Here is a 22,866-nt window from a genome sequence, read left to right on the forward strand (position 1 = left end):
GGATTAGTTAATTTGCTCACTATACGAGCTCTCATGATTAGACTTTGAGGACCGCCATAAGATTAACTTATGCTATTATGTTCGTTTGTAACGACTAATTTGACCTATAATTGTTTGATCTCATAATCCATGATTCCTTAAATGTAGGCAAAAAACTTGATTAACATATAGTTTCAGTGATAAATTTAATTTGTGACTCAACTAACTAACCTAATGTCAGTCACAACTTGCAAATTGTGAAGTCTCATTGGAGCCAACTTATCTTATTAGTATCTAAATAAGTGCATTTTTTAATTTTTTATAAATAAATAAAAAAATGCAGAAATGTAGAGAGGTGATTACATTAGTTAGTACACTAATTAATAACACTACCAGTACCCCCAAACCAATCTTAAATAAACTCTCCTCCATCGCGGTTCCCTCTCTCTCTCTCTCTCAAAAAAAAAAAAAAAAAAAAAAAAAAAAAAAAAAAAAAACAACTAACCCTTATGGTGGCATGTTTTCCTTCTAAAACTATGAACTTAAGTAGCACGGTCTCGTTGTTATATAATGCAACCGTCCATTATTCAATTATCTTGTTGATTATAATATTCTTATACTATCGATAATTTTTTTAAAAATAATTGTACACATATGGTGGTGTTTGGGAAGTTTGTGTGTTGGATTTTTTTTGATTTTTTACACTAAAAGATAAACTTTTTGCAAAACCAAAAAAAAATAAATCTAAACAAAATATCACATCAAATCCCATAATCATTTCATTTTTTTTCTCACAAACATCAAATTCAACCACAAAAAACCCAGCTATCTTTCCAAACACTAAAAAACATTTATTCAATAGTATCTTACAACTAAAAAAACCTTTATAAAAATCCACTTTCCAAACACCCACACTATATGTCATGTTGGAAAACATCTAATTAAGTTGGAGCTTTGGAATTATATGGATTAGTGATCTATTGAGATGGACTTTAAGGGATTGTTTGGGATGTCCTAAATAAGTGCACTTTTTGACTCTTTGGACTAAAAAGTTGAGGAAAACTTTTTGACTTTTTATGAAAAAATGTGTATTAAAAAATTGTATAAATTAGTATGTAGGGAAAAATTAAGATTGAGAGTTGTGCAATTGTACTTTTTGACTTTTGGTGAATAGTGATAACTTTTTAACTTTTTGAGTAACTTTTTGACTTTTTGGACACATGCCAAACTTGGCCTAAATAGAAATTTTGGGCAATGTTGACCTCGTGCAGCTTAGGTAGCAATCAAGAGAACTGGATCACATGAACAAAGTTTGATACTCACTCAAAAGAGTGAGGACAACTCAACCCAAGAGATCAAATGAACATGATTGGACAATTGTAACCCTCCTCAATCTAATTACCAATTAAAAAAAAAAATGAAAAAAACAGAAAAATAAAAATGGGAGCATATTACCATGGATTTTATAGTGGGATTGCCTCGCTCCAGTAAAGGTATGGACTCGATTTGGGTTATTGTTGATAGACTGACTAAATCTGCTCACTTCTTATCTGTTAAGACAATTTATAATGCGGACAAATTGGCTATACTCTATATTGATGAAATTGTTAGACTGCATGGAGTGCCTGTGTCCATTGTTTCTGACAGGGATTCGAAGTTTACATCGAGATTCTAGCAAAGCCTACAGATTGCACTGGGTACTGAATTGAGACTGAGTAGTGCCTATCATCCTCAGACAGATGGCCAGTCAGAAAGGACCATCCAGACTCTAGAGGATTTACTGAGAATGTGTGTCCTTGATTTTCAGGGAAACTGGGAAAGCCATTTGCCATTGGCTGAATTTGCTTACAACAACAGCTATCACTCGAGTATTGGCATGGCGCCTTTCGAGGCATTGTATGGCAGAAAATGTAGATCTCCGATTTGCTGGGCAGAAGTTGGAGATGGGCCTTTGCTTGGGCCCGAGATTGTATATGAAGCAACCGAGAAAGTGAAACTGATACAACAGAGATTGAAAACCACACAGAGCAGACAGAAAAGTTATGCTGATGTTAGAAGACGAGACAGAGAGTATGAAGTGGGTGATCACGTATTTGTGAAAGTGACACCGATGAAAGGCCAGACTCGTTTTGGAGTCAAAGGCAAATTAGCACCGAGATACGTCGGACCATATGAGATTATTGAGAAAATCAATCCGGTGGCGTATCAAGTTGCGCTTCCTCCTGAAATAGAGCATATGCATAACGTCTTCTACATTTCTATGTTGAGAGACTATCTCCGGGATCCTTTTCATGTAATAGAGCCTACTCGTGTAGTGCTGAGTGATGACTACACTTACGAGGAACGGCCTATACAGATTGTAAACAGACGGATCAAGAAACTAAGAAACAAAGAGATCCCGCTAGTGAAAGTCGATTGGCAAAACCATGGTGGCGTGTATGCCACTTGGGAAAGGGAAGATGACATGGCTGAAAGATATCCTGAACTGTTTCCACTGAATCCTGTTTTCTTCCAGAATGAAGGTAACTCGAGTTTAGAGGACTAAACTCTTTATAAGGAGGGGAGACTGTAATAACCCTCATCACTGCTTACCGATAAACATTGATTACCGTCAAACTGAACTGATTATGACTGATAATTGAACTGATTAAAGTACTGAACTGACTGACTGAAAACTGGAACTGAATTGACTGAGTCTATCTGTTTAATTGCGCATCTATCTGTTTGATTGATTATTTGATCTGTTCGTGTTTTAGTGTTTAAACTGCTAATTGAAGGCCTTATCGGCGGCCAAATCGAGAATTGATTGATGTTTTATGATCCTCATAATTAATGTGATTTTATGGTATATTTATCTGAAAACTGATTAGGTATGATTAAACTAGATTAAAATGAGTTAATTGCAAAGTTTGCCGTAATTACCGTTTTGCCACCGAGTGGCCCACTACCTAGTTATGCTAGAGCCTTGCATACTTGACTCTAAACATCTCTTAAGCTCCATTTCTTGCACACAAACCGACCATAGGGAGGCGAGAGTGAGAGATTGAGTTGTTCATCTTGAGTTCTTGAAGATTTGGCTTAGACAACTTGGAGAATTGAAAGTTGATTGTTGATTTGTGGTTTTACACTTGTAATTGAAGCTCTAGGTAAGAGAATTCAACCTTTATTAATGTGTTTGAGCTTGTTCTTGCATGATTCATGTCAAAATTGAGAATTGAGCCATGATTTAGTGCTAGCATGTTGTAATAGAGCATAATTTAGTGCATGCATGTTAGTATTGTGGGATTTTGAGTTGAGTTCATGGCAAATTGTCACATGCATGTCCATAATTTTGTAATGGTCCATGTTTTCAACTTGTTTTTGGATCAATTGGCTCCTTAGAGCATCAAATTGAAGCTTTGAATTGATTTGAATCCATGCATGTTTGCATGTTCTCCATGTTCATGAAAATGGTTTGAAATTGGGTTTGAATTAAACACCATTGGGCTTTGATTTCTCAAAATTGAGCTTTGAACCATGTTATTCTATGTGTTTACAAATGTTTTCTGGAAATTCAGCCCAAGAGGTCGAGTTTTGAATTGTGAAAGCTTGGTTTGAGCTTGGAGGTGCAATCTGGGTTTTCCAGATTTTGCACTTCCGCTCGAGCGGGGACTAGTGACGCTCGAGCATGGAATCCGAGCATCCAGTATTTTTCTGCACTGTTTTACAGTCCGCTCAAGCGGAGGATTGGGCGCTCGAGCAGAGTCTTGTGTCTCAAGCTCAAGCGGGCGTCGAGCGGAGATTTCACCCATCCAATACTTTTACAGTACGCTCGAGCGGGAAAGTTGATGCTCGAGCGTGTACCTTTGTTGCATGTCCGCTCGAGCGGGACTCTGTTTTCTGGAAAAATTTGAAAATGCTTTTAAAAGTGCATCTCTGCATCCTCATCCCATTCTAGACATTCTTAGGCCTAGTTTAAGACATCTTATTGAGGATATAGGTGTAGGATACACCGAGGCAAATTAGGGATTAAGTTATTATCTTTCCCAGCTGTGTAGCTTAGTGTGTGTTCAACCTGTAAACTGTGTAGGGTTGGCGACTGGGGAGACGCTCTAGCATACTGTAGCCCAAACTCTGTGAGTAACGATTGTGTAAAGATATCTTCACAAATGATTATCTTCTGAACAACTGAACTGTACTGTTTTCTGAACTGATTACTGTTAATTGAATGAATGTATGTCCTATATTCTGAACTGTATTGTGGCATCCTTAGCACCTACTGTTTACTGTTACTGTTTCAGAGATCTCTGTCGGTTCCCTTGTTGGAACCACTACTGTTTACTGACTGATGGCCATCATTACTGTTCGGTCTTTTAAGACCTACTGTTTACTGTACTGATATGCTAATGGATGTACCACATATGACAGTACTGACTGAATAACTGAAATACTGTTTAAATGGACTGTTTTCATACTGTAAGGACATTCATTCTTAACCCCTTTACGCATTATGTTATTCACTGGGCTTTAGCTCACTGCTCATATATATATATGTAGGTGTTCAGGCACCAGACCGCGGCTAGGAGCGTTAGTTACTCCAGTTTTGTCAAGCCAGCCTATGTGCCTCAGTGCGAGGTTCCAAGCCTATCATGTTAAGGCTTAGGGGTGTTTTATGATTCCCCCCTTCTGTACTGTCTTACTGTTCTGTATAGACTGAATGTTTACTGTACTGTTATCTAGGGAATGAGTCCCTAGTCTGAATGATTGTAAATATTGTGTATATTGTTCTGTACTGTTTATGTATAAACGTATGAAAGCCTTTTTGCATACAGACTGTCACAGCTCATTGGACATTGTTTATTTACTATTTTGGCTTCCACCAGGCCCTGTACTCTGTTTTATTGTTCTACTGTTCTGCAGGCCTTCAGTAATCTCGGATTACTGGCCGGTTACAGTGCTAAACCCATAGGGCCGGGTTTGGGCTGTGACACATATGGTGGTGTTTGGAAAGTTTGTGTGTTGGATTTTTTTTGATTTTTTACACTAAAAAATAAACTTTTTGCAAAATCAAAAAAAATTAATCCAAACAAAATATCACATCAAATCCCATAATCATTTCATTTTTTCTCTCACAAATATCAAATTCAACCACAAAAAACCCAACTATCTTCCCAAACACTAAAAAAAATTTATCCAATAATATCTTACAACTAAAAAAACCTTCATAAAAATCCACTTTCCAAACACCCACACTATATGTCATGTTGGAAAACATCTAATTAAGTTGGAGCTTTGGAATTATATGGATTAGTGATCTATTGAGATGGATTTTAAGGTGTTGTTTGGGATGTCATAAATAAGTGCACTTTTTGACTCTTTGGACTAAAAAGTTGAGGAAGACTTTTTGACTTTTTATGAAAAAATATGTATTAAAAAATTGTATAAATTAGTATGTAGGGAAAAATTAAGATTGAGAGTTGTGCAATTCTACTTTTTGACTTTTGATGAATAATGATAACTTTTTAACTTTTTGAATAATTTTTTTAACTTTTTAACTTTTTGGACACATGCCAAACTTGGCTTAAATAGAAATTTTGGGCAATGTTGACCTCGTGCAGCTTAGGTAGCAATCAAGAGAACTGGATCACATGAACAAAGTTTGATACTCACTCAAAAGAGTGAGGACAACTCAACCCAAGAGATCAAATGAACATGATTGGACAATTGTAACCCTCATCAATCTAATTACCAATTAAAAAAAAATGAAAAAAACAGAAAAATAAAAATGGTCAAATACAGAAAAACATGTGGTTTAAAATCATCCCAATAGGTTTACTTTTTTGGAATTGTCAAGCCATGATCTCGTTTGCTGCAACCATAAGATCTGTAGAACTATTATTTTATATCACATCATTTTAAATGCGTAGTAGAAATGGAGAAGTAATGGAACTGCCTTGGTGTCGATGATAGAATAAGTAACGGAATTAGTTTAAATGTGGGATGTCATTTTGGATTTTGTGTTACCTCCCTTCAGTTATTATTGCAATGTTAAGCAAGTTCAAAAGGTAAACCAATGTGAAATTATGTAATTCTTGTGGGTATTTTGGGAATGTAAATTAAGAAACACTTTTTTGTCAATCCTACCGGCAGACTTCATTTTAGATATTATAATAGATATAGTAGCAGTTAGAAAGTGATGTGTATGCAATTAATACGTAAAAATAAAATAAAATAGTAATTATATATTGTATATTACTCAAATGGTAATTGTGTTCTTTACTGATCCGAAGGTCTTATCTTCAAATTCCTCTCTTCTCAATCTAATTATTTTTTTTTTTTTGTTTTAAAGAAAAAAAAATTAATGTTGTAATATTACTTTTGCATGGGACTAATATATATAATTGTGTTTTTTTTTATTTTTTATTATTAGTTAATTAGAATTAAATTTATACAAAAATAAAAATTGTGTGTTTTTTATTTTTTTATTATTAATTGATTAGTATTTTTTTATTATTAGTTAATTAGTATTTTTTTTAAACGTACAATATTAAGATATTTTTTTATTCAATTCCCCCAAAAAGTTGTCCCTCATGTTGGGGCTCTAACTAGTGCAGGTCAGATTAAACTATCTATTGATTAAATTACACTTATCTTTCCTAAATTTTAATGAAATTGCATAAACATTTTCGTAAAATCACACTTTATTGTTAAAAAAATAAATAAATATTGACATCATTAAATAATTTAATTCAATTTTTAATTTATCATTTAAAATTGTGTCCAATTTAGAAAACTTTGATGCTAGGGATCATGAAAAATATATCATAAAATTTATCGTGAAGATTTTTTATCCCTTGATTAGTGGAGAATCTTTCATGATATTTTTTTAATGATCCCTAGCATTATTCTTTCTTTAAACTGCTCTTTTATACAGCATTATATAAATTGGTAACTGTACATGAGGTTTCATCCAAGTTTAACGAAAAAATAAATTTGCATCACCCAAACACAAAGAATTACAGTACTTTATAAGATACATTTTGGACTAAACATAAAGCCAACCTCAGCTTTCCGAATTGGCAAACCATATAACTCATCAGTTGATGAATATGTGTGTGTTTGCACCAGTTGAATTTAAGACACATCCAACAACATACAACAGAAGAAGCTGCTCAAGTTTTCCATATTCTTATCAAGGAGCTCATTAAGAGAAATTGACATCTGCAAAAGGAGTTCTATTAGGTGATGCTCCGACACACTGCCCTTGTTGTTGTTGGATCTTGCTTTCAGTACAGCCCAAATTTGGTCTGGTAAAATTTGCCATAAGATCTCCAACAGCAGGCGTTCTCATCTCCTCGATGGATGCCAAGCTAGGCACTGCAATTATTTTCAACTTCGGAGTTGTACCAGTATGCTGATCAACCTGTGCAGAATTACACTATTTAATAAACTCTCTGTTCCCAAGCAAAATAAATAAACTCTCCATTGGAACAATCGAACTACCAATTTTCAGATTGTGTGCTTTCATCAGTCCAGTGATTTAAAAGGGGCAAGACATGCAAGTTCAAGATTTGTCGAAACATGAAACTTTCTTAGGTGTCTAAAATCCATTTTTTGAAGACATGCAAGTTCAATATAAAATTATGCGTGCATTTTTTGAAAATTGCGTGTCCATGCTTCTTAGCCTAAAAACCATTTTCTTGATTAAGCCTAAAAATTGCGTGTCCATGCTTCTAGCTACTTTTTAACACCCCGAGACATAAGAATATTTTCCTGATAAAATTATTCTCACATTAAGAAAGATATATCAAGCAAGCAAGCCTACCAAATAATCTTTCCTCAGACACTGCCCCGCTTGGTTTCTGATATTTGTTATGCTTTCAGTATGATTCTCCCCGACACACTTAAGCTGATTCAAGCACAAGGAAGACATGGAGTCTATCTCCTCCTTGGTTTCCTGGTCCAGCATCAGCGAATCTGCAAGTTCATAATATTTCCACTTGATTTCATTGATTGATAAATAGAGAAAAAAAAAATTAAAATATATAGGGATTTAATTACCCTTAACAGCTGCCTGTGTGTCACAGGCTTTAGCTTCGTATTCTGCATTAATGGATGAGGATCTAGCGACAAATTCTTCATATGCAGCTTGGTTCGCACAAATTTTTTCCCTGTTCAGGGGAGAGAAAGAACATGATAAGAAAACCAAAAACATTTTTAAAAATAAATAAATAAAAGGTTACTAGAAAATCTGACAAACGAGGGAACGGAAGACTTACTTTACAGCAGATTCTATCTCTGCAATACTGGTCTTGTTCAGATGGTTGATGGATAACTCTGCCTTTTCCCACTGCCTCCCAGAGTAATTGACCATATTTGTGCTGCAAATTCAAAGGAAGACAAAATTACTTGGCAGAACTATTAAATGCACTTGAATGTAATGAATATAACTTGCAACTTTAGTCCAAAGCCTTAGGGCAATACTCAGGGTGCTAGAAATACATTTTTTTATTAAAAAAAAAAAGAAAAAAAAAAGAAGAAGACACTATCCATCTGTACTGTAATTTGACTTGTTTTCAAATGCTTTAATTAGTTGTGCATTTTATCTTATGTTAACAACACCTATCAATATTTTGATATTCAATATTTTGACCTGTTTTCAAATGCTTTAATTAGTTCTGCATTTTATCTTATGTTAACAACACGTATCAATATTTTGATATTTGTGTTACTTCTTTACTAGTTCAATTATTCCTCTGCATGCCTTTCTCAAATGCAATGCAAGCCATCATATAAACATTATTTATTCTTCATATTTCTCAGTGCAGTTTGTTTTCGCCCTAAAAAATTTATCAATTCGTCTACTTGCACAAAAACCAATCAGAACCGGACATAACTTTCTCCCACGTGTGTAGGCCTCGCAAAAAGGTGGGACACACCTCATGTGAGAGGGTTTGTGTCCAGTTGTGTGTTCCTAGACTTTTTCAAAATTAATTCCTCCTGCACACCAAAATTTACAAACAGAAAAATGTAAGCATACCATTCCTGGAGGCAACTTTCCATTGTAGCTTTAGTTTCAGCAGATGTAAATGTGTCTTCCAAAAAATGTCTTTTCACCTTCTCTAGGTATACATTCACCTCCTCCTTTGCGTCGCCTGAAACTTGTTGCATACTGAATATTCCTTGCAGCAATCTCTTATTCCCTTGTGTAGTGGAGTCCTCAATGTTCCTTGAGGCCTCCGAAACCTGATATATGGTTCTTACATGTCAAGCAAACAATTCTACCTATTAATTTTGGCAAGAAATGTAGTAAAAAAAATACTCACCATAGCTGTTTTCTTAGCTGTAAGAGATGCTAATATTGCCGCAATTTTTTCCATTGCCTGCTTCTCTTCTCTAGCAGCCTCTTCCTGTTTAACAGCAAAGCAAAAAACAAACTCAATATACTTCAATCCCAGAAAATGCTTTAGACCCCTAAAACATCATCCCTAAATTTAGTTTGTGAATCAACCAAATAAGATCCACATCAGTATGGGTAAACTCAGGGCTAATGTTTTAGGGGTAGCATTACTCCTTTAACCCTTATTAGTGTAGGAAGTCCAAACTGCATTCTCAAGGCATACTCCACCTTAAACATCCTCTCAAAAGTTGCCAGTTGGTGAGATTTATCAATTTGGCTTTCTTCAAGTAGTGCCTTGAGTTGAAAAGCACGATGGCTGAGGTCATTAAAGAAATCAATTGTTGCTCTTGAAATCACTTCTGCTGAAGCCATACTCCGATGCAATCCCTACATTTTCCACATGCTTTAACAAATTAGGATCGACATGATCAAAGAAAAAAGTTTAAACATCAGGGAGACAAATAATACAAATGCACATACCTCTTGTTGTTGTTGAGCTGAGAGAGCCAATATCTGCTTTTGCTCATTAAGAGTATTTTGGATATCACAAACAGCATACTTGGCCTCCGAAACCACAGTTTTGAGAAACTGTAAATAAAAGCACAACATTTAACTTAGCATGATATTTTTATCAGTATTTTATAACTATTTAAGCTTGTTTCCTGTTACTTCATACATTTTCAAGTGCACTTATTTGGCATGACATTGTAGACTTTATCTGCTCGAGGTCCAAAGTAGCCTTCATTTGTAATGAATCAGCCAGCTCCTTCAAGGTTGTCACTCCCAAAGTATTTATCTCCGTCAATTTATTAATCCTAGATTCTAGTATCCGAGTGGCCTGAGAGAAAACGATGTAAGATTAACAAAATTAACTGGCAAGTTTAACATATGAAAGAGGCATCAGCTTTCAGTTCATACGTCATATTTACTAGCAAGAAATGAAGAGACATGTTCCTCCATGCATCTCAATTGTTGCTGTTGTTGAGAAACTGAACCCAAGATGGTCTTGTGCAGGTCTTTTAAGCTCTGATCAAGCTGTGAACCAAAATTCAGAAGCAGCCCTTGGTTTTCTGCTTCTAATTTATTTTTCTGATCTGTAGAACTTGTAATGTCAGTGAGTGCCTGAAAGCAATGCAGCTAAAGCACAAGAAGGAAGGAAGCACATTAACGCATTTAAGCACATACAAGTTCAAAAAACATATGGGCAATAAGAGATGCTGCTTAGTTTCTTATTTTCACATAACATGTTATCCAAAAATAAAAAATAAAAATCATCAGAACACTTCTCCAGTTATTAAAGACAGAAATCATTTCCTTGAAAAGGAAAAGATTGATGACCAACAGCTATTAAACAACATTCAAGGAAAATGAAAATAAATAAATAAATAACATTTTAAATACCTAATTTTGCAAACAAAGCAGATATGTCTTCTGATGCAATTTGCAAATTGGCACGCATCTCCTTCGCACGGTCGATTAACGAATTTTCTGTTTGTACATTGAAAATTTCACACATTAATCAGTCATTATGCAAATATGAGGTATATGATATGTGAAATGTAACTCAGTATATTTACCTGAGTGGAAAAGTTTGGAGATGATAAACTCCTTTTCCTTGAGTGTTGAAATGGCCACCTTGTGTTTCTCTTGAAGATCCTCCAAGACCTTGTTACTGTTTTCCAGATTTATCTGAAGGAATAAGTTGAGATCAGATACATGACTGTAAGCAATTAAGTAGCAAAACCAAAAATTCCAGTGCAAGCGATGGTTTATACCTTGCAACATTTGAGCTCACTATCTAACTCTAATTTCTCTTCTTGCTCTGTAAGATAGAGCTCTCGAAATTTATCAACTTGCTGCAACAATGATATAAACAATTATTTATAAAGGTGTCCAAATGATTTTAGAGAGAACAAAATAAACCAACCAAGTCATACCTTCGCACTGAGGTTTAGATCAATCTCCAATTGCTCTATCTTCTCATTCTTTGCCTACAGGTTTAGAAGTTAAGTTATTAAAACTACATTATAATGTCTCACTCACTGTCTATGTTGCATATGTCTACTTATAGCAACAAATGTAACTCAGAGAACAAGACTGTTGTAACAATTACCTTCTTGTCAGCTTCATCCTGAGCATGTCTCTCATGTGGAATATATACGCCATTTTTTTCCCTAGCTGCTCGAACATCTGTTTGGTTTTAATAAAGAAAAATATTAGCCTGGATTATATTTGTTACACAATAATTACTAAATGCAAGTGAATTATCAAACCTTGTTTCATTCTTTCAATTTCCAAGTACAAATCCTTGAGCAGCACAGCTTTGGACATTTTTTGGTTTGCCTGCAAAGTAAGTTTTACTATTAATTCAACAGAAAGTACACAAACAAAAGAAACACAAAATCAGGAAAACGAAATAGCCAAGCATACCTCTGGCTTGTTCTTTATATTTTTAGCACGACAGGCATAATCTAGCGTGCTTAAAGTTTCCTCCAAACACTGAGCAGTTGGAGAAATTGTTGCAATGATGCAAGTTTTTGTTTTCCCTCCCAGTGAATCTCTTAGCAACCTTGTTAACTTACTGTCCCTGCATCATCAGAGGAGGATGTTAACAAAAAATAAAAGCCATCAACAAATGGGGGATGGAAATAAATGACATCAGCAAAAACCTGTAAGGTATATGAGCAGAGTGTTCCACGAGTGCATTTATGACACGGCCTAGAGTGAGTAAACTTTTGTTTATTTCTCCTGCTTCCCTTGCACGACCCTGTGTGAAAATCACAAAACTTCTTAAAAATTACATGGCTATTCCAAGTGTAGAATTAATAGACTAATAATCGTAAACTGAGTCAGTTATTTGACAAGATGATATTGAAATGCATTCAAGTACGAAATTCAAGTGTTATTAGACACCAAATATTGGGAAAAGAATACAAAAAGAGCATTCTCATGCTATGGCTAATCTTTGTAATCTTCATAAGGTTTTAAAACAAAAGAACAATACATTTTTCATTATTCGAGTGAAAACATTCGTAATTCAAGCATGCTGCCTTTTAATGAGAAGGATCAAACCAAAGGAATGGGATGTTCTTTCAGTTATAATAGATATATATATATATATATATATGGTGGTGAAGCAGGGGTGGACAGAAAAAAGTTGTATGGTTCTGCAGCTCAATAGAATTTCTAACACCCTGTCCAAATTTTGTAAATGACCTAAAAAACAATTTCCAGAGCAAAATCTAAGCTATTATCATACCTCTCGTGCACCTGAACGAGAAATATTCTCTGATCCTGCCAAATCTACAAGATTAAGCTTGCCACATTTAATGAGCTCCTCATCTCCAACAGTTGTTTCTTTTACATGGATGGTTATAGTAAATACAGAATGAGAACGGCTGCAACAGAAAAACATGGTCCATTTGTTATGGATTTTCTAAATTCAATATTATCATTAACAAATAATGCCTACCTGCTGCGTTTGTTTAACAAGGTATCTGCTGTACGCCTTTTGGCTGCTCCTCGCTCCAGGAGGTTATAAATTTCATTTGCACTGTATACAGCCTCTTCTTCAAGGCCTCTTAAAATCACGCAGCCCTTCCCATCCTCCATCAAGGAAATGGGTTTCTTTTGCTTGTCTTCAAAAGTCCTAGAGTAGTCTTCGGGAGCCAAAAGATCAGTAATTTCTTCATTGTAAAGTTCCAAGAAGGTCACTTTCATACTATAGTCAGCATTTTGTGCCTCCAGTGTATCAAAAATTTGGCGAACTGCTCTTGGAATAACACCAGCTTCAGCAGGCAGTTCACCACCCTATGACAAATGAAACAGAATTTTGCATGCCCAGAGAAAAAGTAAGTAATTGTTGTGGGTCATTGAAGTAAGTATGAAGTCATAAAACAATTTAATACCTTATTCCTCATCCCTCCTTCCATTGTATATGTTTTGCCAGTGCCTGTCTGCCCGTATGCAAAGACAGTGCAGTTGAAGCCTTCAAGAACTTCATTTACAATAGGGACAATGGCTTGATCATATATTGATCTTTGCTGTGCTTTGGGCCCAAAAACCTTAGAAAATTATCCAAGCAAGATTAGTTAATAAAATGTAGGAAAACATATTATTAACGTTGGACTTTGATATTCATTAAGAGAAAGATGCATACCTTATCGAAGGTGAAAATTCTATCTACTTGTTTGTTAGCTAGACTTTGCAGAACATTGACTTCTCTTTTGTGCTCGTTACATGTTATTACCCTTGGCACGTTCAACCTTTGCTCATCATCACTTAATGGCCTAAAAATTGAAGTTGTATGTGAAAATTATGAACCAAAACATTACTGCTGCAGAAACAGTATCTATGTCATTACAAAAATTATGAAATTGATCCCCATTAAGATTGTAACCTATAAATTGTTTATTTAATTTCTCAATCTACTTTCCACATGTCAATAAAACCCATCTTAAAAGTAAAAAAAGGAAAAAGAAGAAAGAAAAAAAAAAAGTATAAAAATCAGAGGTGAGTATTATCGTAGGGTGAGAAAAGGAAAGAAATGATTCTCTCACCTAGGTGAGAAAAGAGAAGAAAAGATTATATTTTCTTGCTATCATGTTTCAATGAGTAAGAAAGAAAAGTGTATGATATAGAGATGTAGGTGAGATTTATCTTTTATCCGTTTGTATTTTAATGGGCAATCTCGGTATTATAAAAACTATACGACCAATCAAATTGTTTCTCACCAAATCTCGCAACTTTTGGTCAGAAATGAAACCTGTAAAACGAGTTACATTTCTCACAATTTCTCTCCATTGCTCATCTAACTTATAAACCAAACATGATAAAAGAGTTATTTTTTTCTTCATTTCTCACCAAATCACTCAATAAAAGAGTTCTCTTTTTCTTCCTTTCTCACCAAAACACTCAATTCAACTGGAGTATAAAATTGAACTACCCATCAAATTGTTTCTTACCGCTCACCACTTTTGGTGAGAAATGAAACCTATGAAACAAGAGAGTTACATTTCTCACAATTTCTCTCCATTTCTCATCTAACTTATAAATCAAACATGATAAAAGAGTTACCTTTTCTTCATTTTTCACCAAATCACTCAACCCAAACGGAGTGTAAAATTGAACTACCCACCATCACCCAATTTCTCCATTTCTCATCTAACTTACTAACCAAACATGATAAAAAAGTTTTCTTTCTCTTCATTCCTGACCAAATCACTCATCCAAACGGAGTGTAAAATTGAACTACCCACCATCACCCATTTATCGTATTCTAATTTCAAATTCATAAACACAATTGAAATACATTATACTTATACACGTATACATACATATATCAATCAGAACTTACCTGCATCTAAGCAGAACTTGAACGTTGACCTCCCGCTCTTTGTCCTGCCTATTCGAGTTCAATTCGAACACTCTGGAGTCTGCACGACGCCTTTCAGGTCTAGGAGTGTAAAATGGTGAGGGAGATGGGGATACCCCTAACCCTACTTTTCTAAATTGATCCGGAGTGAGCGACATCATTCCTAATCTGCCATTAACAAAAATAAAAAATATTAAAAAAATTGAAATCAACATTTGGAAATGAAAAATACTAAAAAGATCAAATTCTACATGCATGTTAAATTGAGTTTACCGATTGGAGTTCTTGATTTGGATTGTAACCCTAGAATGAGCGCTAGTTCTTTGTTTCTCTCTATAGGATTTTGTGTTTCGGTGTGCTGCTGTGCTTGAAAATTGAGAGAGAGAGAGAGAGAGAGAGAGAGAGAGAGAGAGTGGGACTTGCAACGGCTATTTGAGGTATTTGTAGTAGTAGATAGCCGTTGAGGATGAGAGCGCAGAGTCTTCGCCATTTTCAAAAAGTGGGCTCTTTTTATAAAAATTCAAATTAGCGGCGCGTTTGGAAAAATAAAGGGTTTTTTTTTTTTTATTAGAAATAAGTGGTGAATATTCTAATGAAAATTATACCTTTATAAGCTTTGCATTAATTCAATAATTTTTTATTAACATTTATAATTGAATTATAAAATTAAATTTTTGAATATACTTTTACTTTTTTAATAAACCTTGTTAACGTGTGTTGTTGTCAATTACACGGTAAAAATGCATAAAAAATTTACATTATTTATTATACACATTTTTATGTAGAAGAACAATTTTTTTAACAAAATCATTTTCAATAAGAAGGGTACTGTTATAAAATGTATTAATAAGAGAGAAATTACAATTCAATGGGTACCTTTTCAAAATAATTACAGGTTCAAAAAAAAATTTGAAACTTTAAATATTAATGTTTGTAAAATTTATTAATAATTTGACATTTATTTTTCAGACTTACGTGAATTGTTATTTTCCCTTGCTAAAACATCTGGTCACTTGACGTATCAAGTATGAAGATAATTATTTGCAGTTTAGTCCTTAGAAGTACCACTGTAAATTCAAATTACCAGTTGTGAGATATAGAAGTGAATAGAATGAAATGAGAGGGCTGTAAATATGCATGAGTTAAAATAAAAAATATTCTTGGATGATCATTAACTAGGTCAACCCTTAAAAAGAAAGGGGGTAATTATAAAGTTCCTGAAGAACATATTTCTCTATACTGTGTTTAATATTTCATTAATTTTATAACAGGCAATACATTTTAATGAGATATAAAACATGAAATTCTTCTTTTCGTTAAGTTCAATAATTAGAGGAAAAAAAAAGTGTAAATAACATTCATAACATCACAATAATCTCTTCAAGTCGCCTTTTGGATAGCGCAGAGAGAGAGAGAGAAGGACGTGAAATTAAACCACAAACTCAAAAATAAAAATAAAAAAATAAAACTTTGGTTGTGTTTGGCTTGGAGTTTTAAACATGATTCTACACTCATATTTGAGTGTGGTGTTTAGATACAAGTTTCAAAAATTACCCACTGGCAAAAACTCGTCTACCCAGTCATCCTCCTGAACGTCCCCTCAGACGGTTGACCAGAATAGTGTTCGTATTTTTTTTTTTTTTTTTTTTACACCTGTTATTTTTATATTTTAAATAAAAAAAATTCATAATTTTTTAAAATTTTTCATAACCTTTGAGTTGAATTTTAAGTTGTATGTTTAGTTATGAGTTGAAAGTTTTTGAATCAAATATCCCGTATCACATCAAAAATTTCAAACTCGATTCAAAACTCATAATCAAACAAAATTTTCAAACTCAAATCATAATTTCAAAACTCATAAATTCAAAATATAATTCTATTCTTAAATCATAATTCTAAAACTCTACCAAACACTATCTTAAATAACACAATTAGAAGAAAAGATGGCAAACCCTCCAATATGACTTTACAATTTAAAGAGAAATAGTGGGCAAAATCCATCCCCTTGTGATATACCAAAAAAAGCTTTAAAAAAATGGCTACAGACATTCAACTCTCCTAAAGCCAGACAAACATACTCAAACCTTAAAATCTTTCATTTCTACAAAGTACAGGTGAGTTTATTACAAACAATCTTCACAGAATGTGAAGAAATTGAAGATAACATCATAGGGGCACTGATCCATAGAACACTACCTCAGCTGGGCCAGTCATATACACACGGTTGTCTTTCTCACTCCACTCAATCTCTAGTGGCCCTCCAGGCAAATCAACAGTACAACTCTGCTTTAAGGAGAGAGAGAGAGAGAGAGAGTGAGAGAGAGAGAGAGCAAAAAACAAACAAGCGGACATGAGTGCAAATATAAAGAGCGAAACGCATCAGAAACTACAAGCCTATAAGGAAACGTTATCATTTCTTTTCCTTTTTCTTTTTCCTTGCATACAAATCCATCACAACAAATTAGGCCACTATCAAAAACAGTAGAAGGGGCCATGAAAAACAGTAGTTATCCCCTCTTGAAAACCTAAAGAAGAGATTGTGCAACAGAACACACTTACTTAAAATGCCAAAAACAAGAGATCATTTCATTTATTTTTTTCTTTTCTTTTTTTTTTTTGTGTGTGAAATTCCAGAGAACAGCTTCAATATATTTAATGAACCGTGGCATCCAAAACTTACCCTCCCAGCATGATCTTCAAGAACTGCTGCAACCACCACGGCACAAGCTCCAGTTCCACAGGCAAGTGTTGCTCCTACAACAAGCCACCAGCATAAGGTTCAAAGATAACCAACAAAAGAGGGATTGCATTTTTCACCAATAATGATGATGATACTGTGAGAGAGAGAGAGAGAGAGAGAGAGAGAGAGAGAGAGAGTCAGTCTAGACTAGCGGAATGTTGATTCATTCATGTCTTCCAGTAAATAGATGTGGAATATTTATTAAGCAGCACCAACGACGACACACATTCATGTATTCCTCAACTAAGGAAGCTAACCTGCCCCACGCTCCCACACACGCATCTTTAGATGTGAACGAGAGAAGACTTGAACAAATTCTGCAAATTCAACATAACAATGATCAATGAAACAAAATGCATGAAGTAACACAATGGGAAAAAAAAATATTAAGAAAAATGGGGGAAACACCAAAACAATTGAAAGTAGCATATATCATTCTCATTAGAACACCACATTTACCTCGCATATAATGTAACTAACAAGCAAGAGAGACATATTCTCTAAAAATATTAGAAAAAGAAGAAGAATGGCTACAAACCAAAAAGAAGAGCTCCCATAGAAATGAGGGAATTCAAGAAACTAACTGCTTTCCAAAGCAACTGATTTCTTCACAATTCTAAAGACTTTGCTACCACTAATTTGCAGGTTCAGTTTAGTTTGTTTAGCAGATCCATCCAGAAAAGGAAACAGAAAGCCCTAATTTTATTGTGTTCATAAAGACATATCATCAATGGGGTTCTTTCTAATGAGTAAATATTTCATTAGAAAGAACATGCCAACGAAATTTGGGTAGCTTGATTAGAACCTCATGCTCCAAAACTAGCATCAAACACAAAATTAAACAAGGATAGGCAAAATCTGACCTGTGTTAGTTCGGGCAGGAAACATCTCGTGATGCTCAAATTTTGGACCAATTTGAGCTAAATTTAATTCATCAACCTGCAGATTCTATTTAGGAAGACACCAAGGGCAGAGCATAAACTCAGCAACGCAATAAAAATGAGAAAGGTATAATATTACAAATATTACAACAACCAAAAAAAAAACATTCTTTTGTGAAATATATATGCAATTTGTCAATGTTTTCCCCCATTGATTGCAAAAGATTTCTAACTACTGTGTGGGACATCGCCAAAAGGCAGATTTTAGAAAAGATTCATTAGGTAATTGCCATGTCAAGGACAACTAGCTTAAGATTAATTGATTAAACAGCTACAGATGTACATCACTAAATAACCCAAACTAATTATGAAACTCCACATAAAATGCTCAACAGAAGTTAAAAAGTAGCTCATTAATACCATTGAATAAGGTTAAATTTATAAAACAAGTTCGTAAGGCTTGTTCAGAATAATTCATTAGTTTTCACATTGTCCCTAATCATAGAAAAAAAGATGTGAATCATGTGACTCACTATATTGTTAGCATTATCCAAATTCATTTAAAATAGGATATTACCAAAAAAACAAACGCTTCAACAAGACTTGAGGAAGATTTTCATAAATTGTTCTCACAATTGACCAGAATACATACCTGGCTTCCTTTTGTACCAAATGTGACACAATGAGGGTTTCCCATGCTGACACATGTCACATTCCAGGTTACTCCATCTACATTAAGTTCTGATTTTACAACGGATTGTCCTTCATTTGCAGGTAGCTTAGTAGGGACATTGGATGCTTTCAATATGGGTTCACCCATATCAACTCTAACCTAAAATTTGCAACAAAAATGTATCAAGAAATTGTAGAACTTATAATAATAAAAAATATATATAAAAAAAAGAGCTGGTTTGTTATGATTGAAGAAAGAAGTTTCCATGTTAATCATAGGCGTGCTTTTTCAATGCATTCAAGACAAAATTTATAGCATTGTCAAATGGCACAGCAAGGAAAGACTAAATTATGAGTTGTGAAAAATATGCTAGAATGGTCCACCAAGTAAACCTATATAATGAAAAATATGCTAGAATGGTCCACCAAGTAAACCTATATAACTGATGAAGGGGCTAGGTGGTGGAGAAGAGCATCATGATGGGATAGTTTGGAACTTTCAAATTGATTTGTGAAATTGTCCCAGCTATGTATGTAATAGTGGCATGAGAATTATAATTCATACATAAATGTGTTGTTCCAATAGTCTTGTATAGTATTTCCAGGTACAAAATATGGAAGAATAAAAAAAGTGATAATTACCAAATTATTTGATAAATTCAATATTTTTAAAGAAATTACCTTCCCATCATCTTGAATTTCGGGAACAATTAGACCAGCACCCGTATGTATAGTGAAACTGCAAATTTTCAGGGAGAAAAACAAGAGTTATACTTGATACTTTACAAAATCTTTTAAGATTTAGAATTAATAGCATGAAAACACATTAGTATTGATGGGATAACAAAATTGCTAACAACCTATCTTTTGTTTGGAAAAAATATCTATCTGCTAATTACAACATCCTTATACAGAAGTTACTTCTATATCAAATTAATGAGCATAACTGTTAAGGATCCATGAAAGACAATTTTTACATATAGACCAAGTTAAACTTTAGAATTAAATCTCATCAACTTTCACAAAAACTGAAATAAACGAGGAGAGCCAGAAATGAAAGGTCACTTCTCTAACCCTGACAAAAAATTCAATGAACGGAGCCATAATAATACATTTCTAAAAACTTGACTAGCGTATGAGACAACAGTGAGCTGTGTTCACATGTAAAATTTTGGTAATGGAAATATCATAACATGAAGGCAGCTTATAACCATACCTGTGCCTCCCATGTAAGTTATCGAGCTCAGCAATGAATCTAGCAAAGCATCGGACTCCATTACCACACATCTATATCAAGAAAAACAATTAATTATCTTAAAACAAAAAAAAATAGTTTAATCTATGACAAAAGGAACCTAATGTCCACAATTGCGTATTCAACTCAAGCCACGTAAGCACTTGGTGATCAAATAAACATGAAAGTAACCTAGTTCAAACATTTAATTTAAGTAATCAAAAAAACTAACTTATAATTGGGCATATATTTGAGCTTAATTTCAATACCGAGACAATGCATCAAAAATTCAAAGAAAATCGAATTACCTCGGGTTCACTACCATCAGAATTGAAAATCCTCATTGTATAATCAGTGCCATTGGTCCCTGGCATAGCAAAGATCACGCCATCAGCACCAATTCCAAAGTTTCGATCGCATAGCTTCACCGCTTGCTCCGGAGTAACTCTAGGCTCCATTGAATCGCGATTATCAACCTAAACAATATCAAATACGAAACCAAACACTAATCAACGACATAACATTTGATTATCCCAAAAAAAAAAGGAGGAAAAATTACTTTCGAAATCAATTAAAGTGATTACAAAATGCTACTAACAAACGGCCTCCAAATTCACAAATTTTGTTTTGTTTTGTTTTTTTTTTTTTGAATTCTCTAATTTTCCTGTATTGTCCCAGCCGCCAAGCATGAAATTTTGGTTTACCAGAATGAAGTCGTTGCCGAGGCCGTGGTACTTGACGAAGTGAAGGATTCCTGTTTGTTTGCGATCGAGAAAAGAGGTACGCGAGTCTTTCTCGGGGGCTTCGATGCTCATTGAAGAAGCTGAAATACGAAGGCAAGGGTATCGTAGAGCAGTAGCAGTGGTAGATCTGAGACTGTTTGGATGGAGAGAAAGGAAAAAAGAGGTTTGGCGAAAGATGGTGATGGAGGAGGAGAGAGAACGGCGAGTGGGGGAGGAGAGAGAAAGTGAGGTGGTTGCTGCTATGGCCATGGCCGTCAAAACTGTAAAGTACTGTTTCTCTTTGTAGACTCGCAAGGAAAGGAAGCGACTTCTGTGTGAGAATATGACGGTGAATCAGAAGAAAATTGGTAGGGGCGGTGGCGCAGTGCTGTTTCATCTAATGCTCGACTTGGTCTTGGGCTTTATCTGGGCTCCATATTGTGGTCTAGGTCCAGCAGCATCGGAATTGTTGTGCCTCATTTTGTGGTACATTATGGATTTATTTTTATAATCTGAACCATTCATATTGTAAGGTTTGTTGAGTACTTTATACCTATCAAAAATTATATTAATCGGATACCAATAACTAAATGATTGATAACTAAAAAAATAAACAAGAAGTTTTTCTTTTGAAAAATAGTATAAAAATATATAATTCGATCATATAATTATTGATATCCGATTAATATGATTTTTTGTAAGTTTGAAGTACTCAACAAATCCTACAAAATAAACTGTTCAGATCATAAAAATAAGCCCATAATGCATTTCAAAGGCACAGCAATGACCCCAAGTCCACATCTAATCTGAATGCTTAAAAATGATAAATTACAACTACACTCCTCGATTTGTAGGGCTGAGCAAGGAATCCGTGAAATCTATAAGCCGATCCAGTCCAGTCCAATCCGATAGGTTTGGATTGGTTTTTTGAATCCGCGATTCGGTTCCGGATTGAAGAATTAAAAATCCGTAGTCCACGGATTGGTTCCGGATTGAACCCCACGGTTCCGGATTAGAACCGATTCGGACCGTATACAAATAGTCTATATTTTTATTATACATCTTCCCCCATAGTATCTTCTCTTATTCTATATAAAATCTAAATTCAAACCTAAAATCGTATAATATCTTCTTTTATTACTTTTGTTTGTTAGTTTTTAGTTTTAATTTGTAATGGTCTAAATACTTATGGTGAAACCAGTTTTCTTATGGTTGTTTAAATTCTAGAACAGTATATCACTATTATAGAAAAACATGTTGCTATTGTGGAACTGATATAGCGCTATATTTATATTTTTATGAAATTAAAGTGTTATATATATATATATATATATATATATATTTTTTTTTTGTTATTTAATTATGTGAATCCGTGGTTCTAAACCGATCCAATCCGTATTTAAATGGATTGGTTCGGATTGATTCCATGATTTAAACGGATTGGATTGGTTCCAATTTTTCAGAAACCGTAGATAACGAATTGGTTCTGATTTTACCCCAATCCGATTCAATCCGGACCATGCTCACCTCTATCGATTTGCTTAAAATATAATTTTCTCTTGTCCTTCTATAAATTATATCTCGTTTTTTAACATTTTTAATTTCATAATAAATAGGCCTTTTATTAATAAATTATCAAATTAATTAACAATTTTTAATGATCAATTAATAATTCTAACAATTTTATCACTGCCTATGAGAGCAGTTTTTAGTTTTTCAATTAATTATGTTAAATCATTTTTTTTAAAAAGGGAGTATTTATAATTTTTCAAATCATAAAAGATAATCCGTATTTTAAACAAATCTTAAAAAGTGTATTTGTAATTTGTCTTCTCCTTCTTCTTTTTTAATGTTTTTGTTTTGGCTAAATCACATTCATGTATCC

General features: G+C 34.1%; 2 protein-coding genes across 2 annotated transcripts; both read right to left on the bottom strand.

Moving 5' to 3' along the window:
• Positions 1–6,866: 6,866 nt before the first annotated feature.
• On the bottom strand, positions 6,867–15,221 carry LOC114269958 (ATP binding microtubule motor family protein). The gene is made up of 24 exons (XM_028211347.2): positions 15,006–15,221; positions 14,715–14,900; positions 13,518–13,647; positions 13,267–13,422; positions 12,831–13,168; positions 12,618–12,756; positions 12,028–12,125; positions 11,789–11,945; positions 11,632–11,701; positions 11,472–11,548; positions 11,296–11,349; positions 11,134–11,214; positions 10,936–11,047; positions 10,760–10,846; positions 10,277–10,452; positions 10,035–10,196; positions 9,839–9,946; positions 9,587–9,745; positions 9,285–9,368; positions 8,999–9,204; positions 8,238–8,339; positions 8,020–8,129; positions 7,784–7,935; positions 6,867–7,381 (listed from the first exon to the last, which is right to left on the bottom strand). Exons 2-24 carry the CDS (start codon positions 14,891–14,893, stop codon positions 7,163–7,165), a joined length of 3,156 nt encoding a protein of 1,051 aa, XP_028067148.2. The 5' UTR covers positions 14,894–14,900; positions 15,006–15,221; the 3' UTR covers positions 6,867–7,162.
• A 1,455-nt stretch (positions 15,222–16,676) lies between these two features.
• Positions 16,677–21,449, bottom strand: LOC114269959 (diaminopimelate epimerase family protein). The gene is made up of 9 exons (XM_028211349.2): positions 20,964–21,449; positions 20,568–20,735; positions 20,242–20,312; positions 19,707–19,764; positions 19,006–19,185; positions 18,336–18,420; positions 17,730–17,789; positions 17,413–17,486; positions 16,677–17,015 (listed from the first exon to the last, which is right to left on the bottom strand). Exons 1-9 carry the CDS (start codon positions 21,249–21,251, stop codon positions 16,899–16,901), a joined length of 1,101 nt encoding a protein of 366 aa, XP_028067150.2. The 5' UTR covers positions 21,252–21,449; the 3' UTR covers positions 16,677–16,898.
• Positions 21,450–22,866: the final 1,417 nt, after the last annotated feature.

The sequence above is a fragment of the Camellia sinensis genome, chromosome 3 (genome assembly GCF_055761805.1).
Source record: "Camellia sinensis isolate YWXY chromosome 3, ASM5576180v1, whole genome shotgun sequence".
Classification (NCBI taxonomy): Eukaryota; Viridiplantae; Streptophyta; class Magnoliopsida; order Ericales; family Theaceae; genus Camellia; species Camellia sinensis.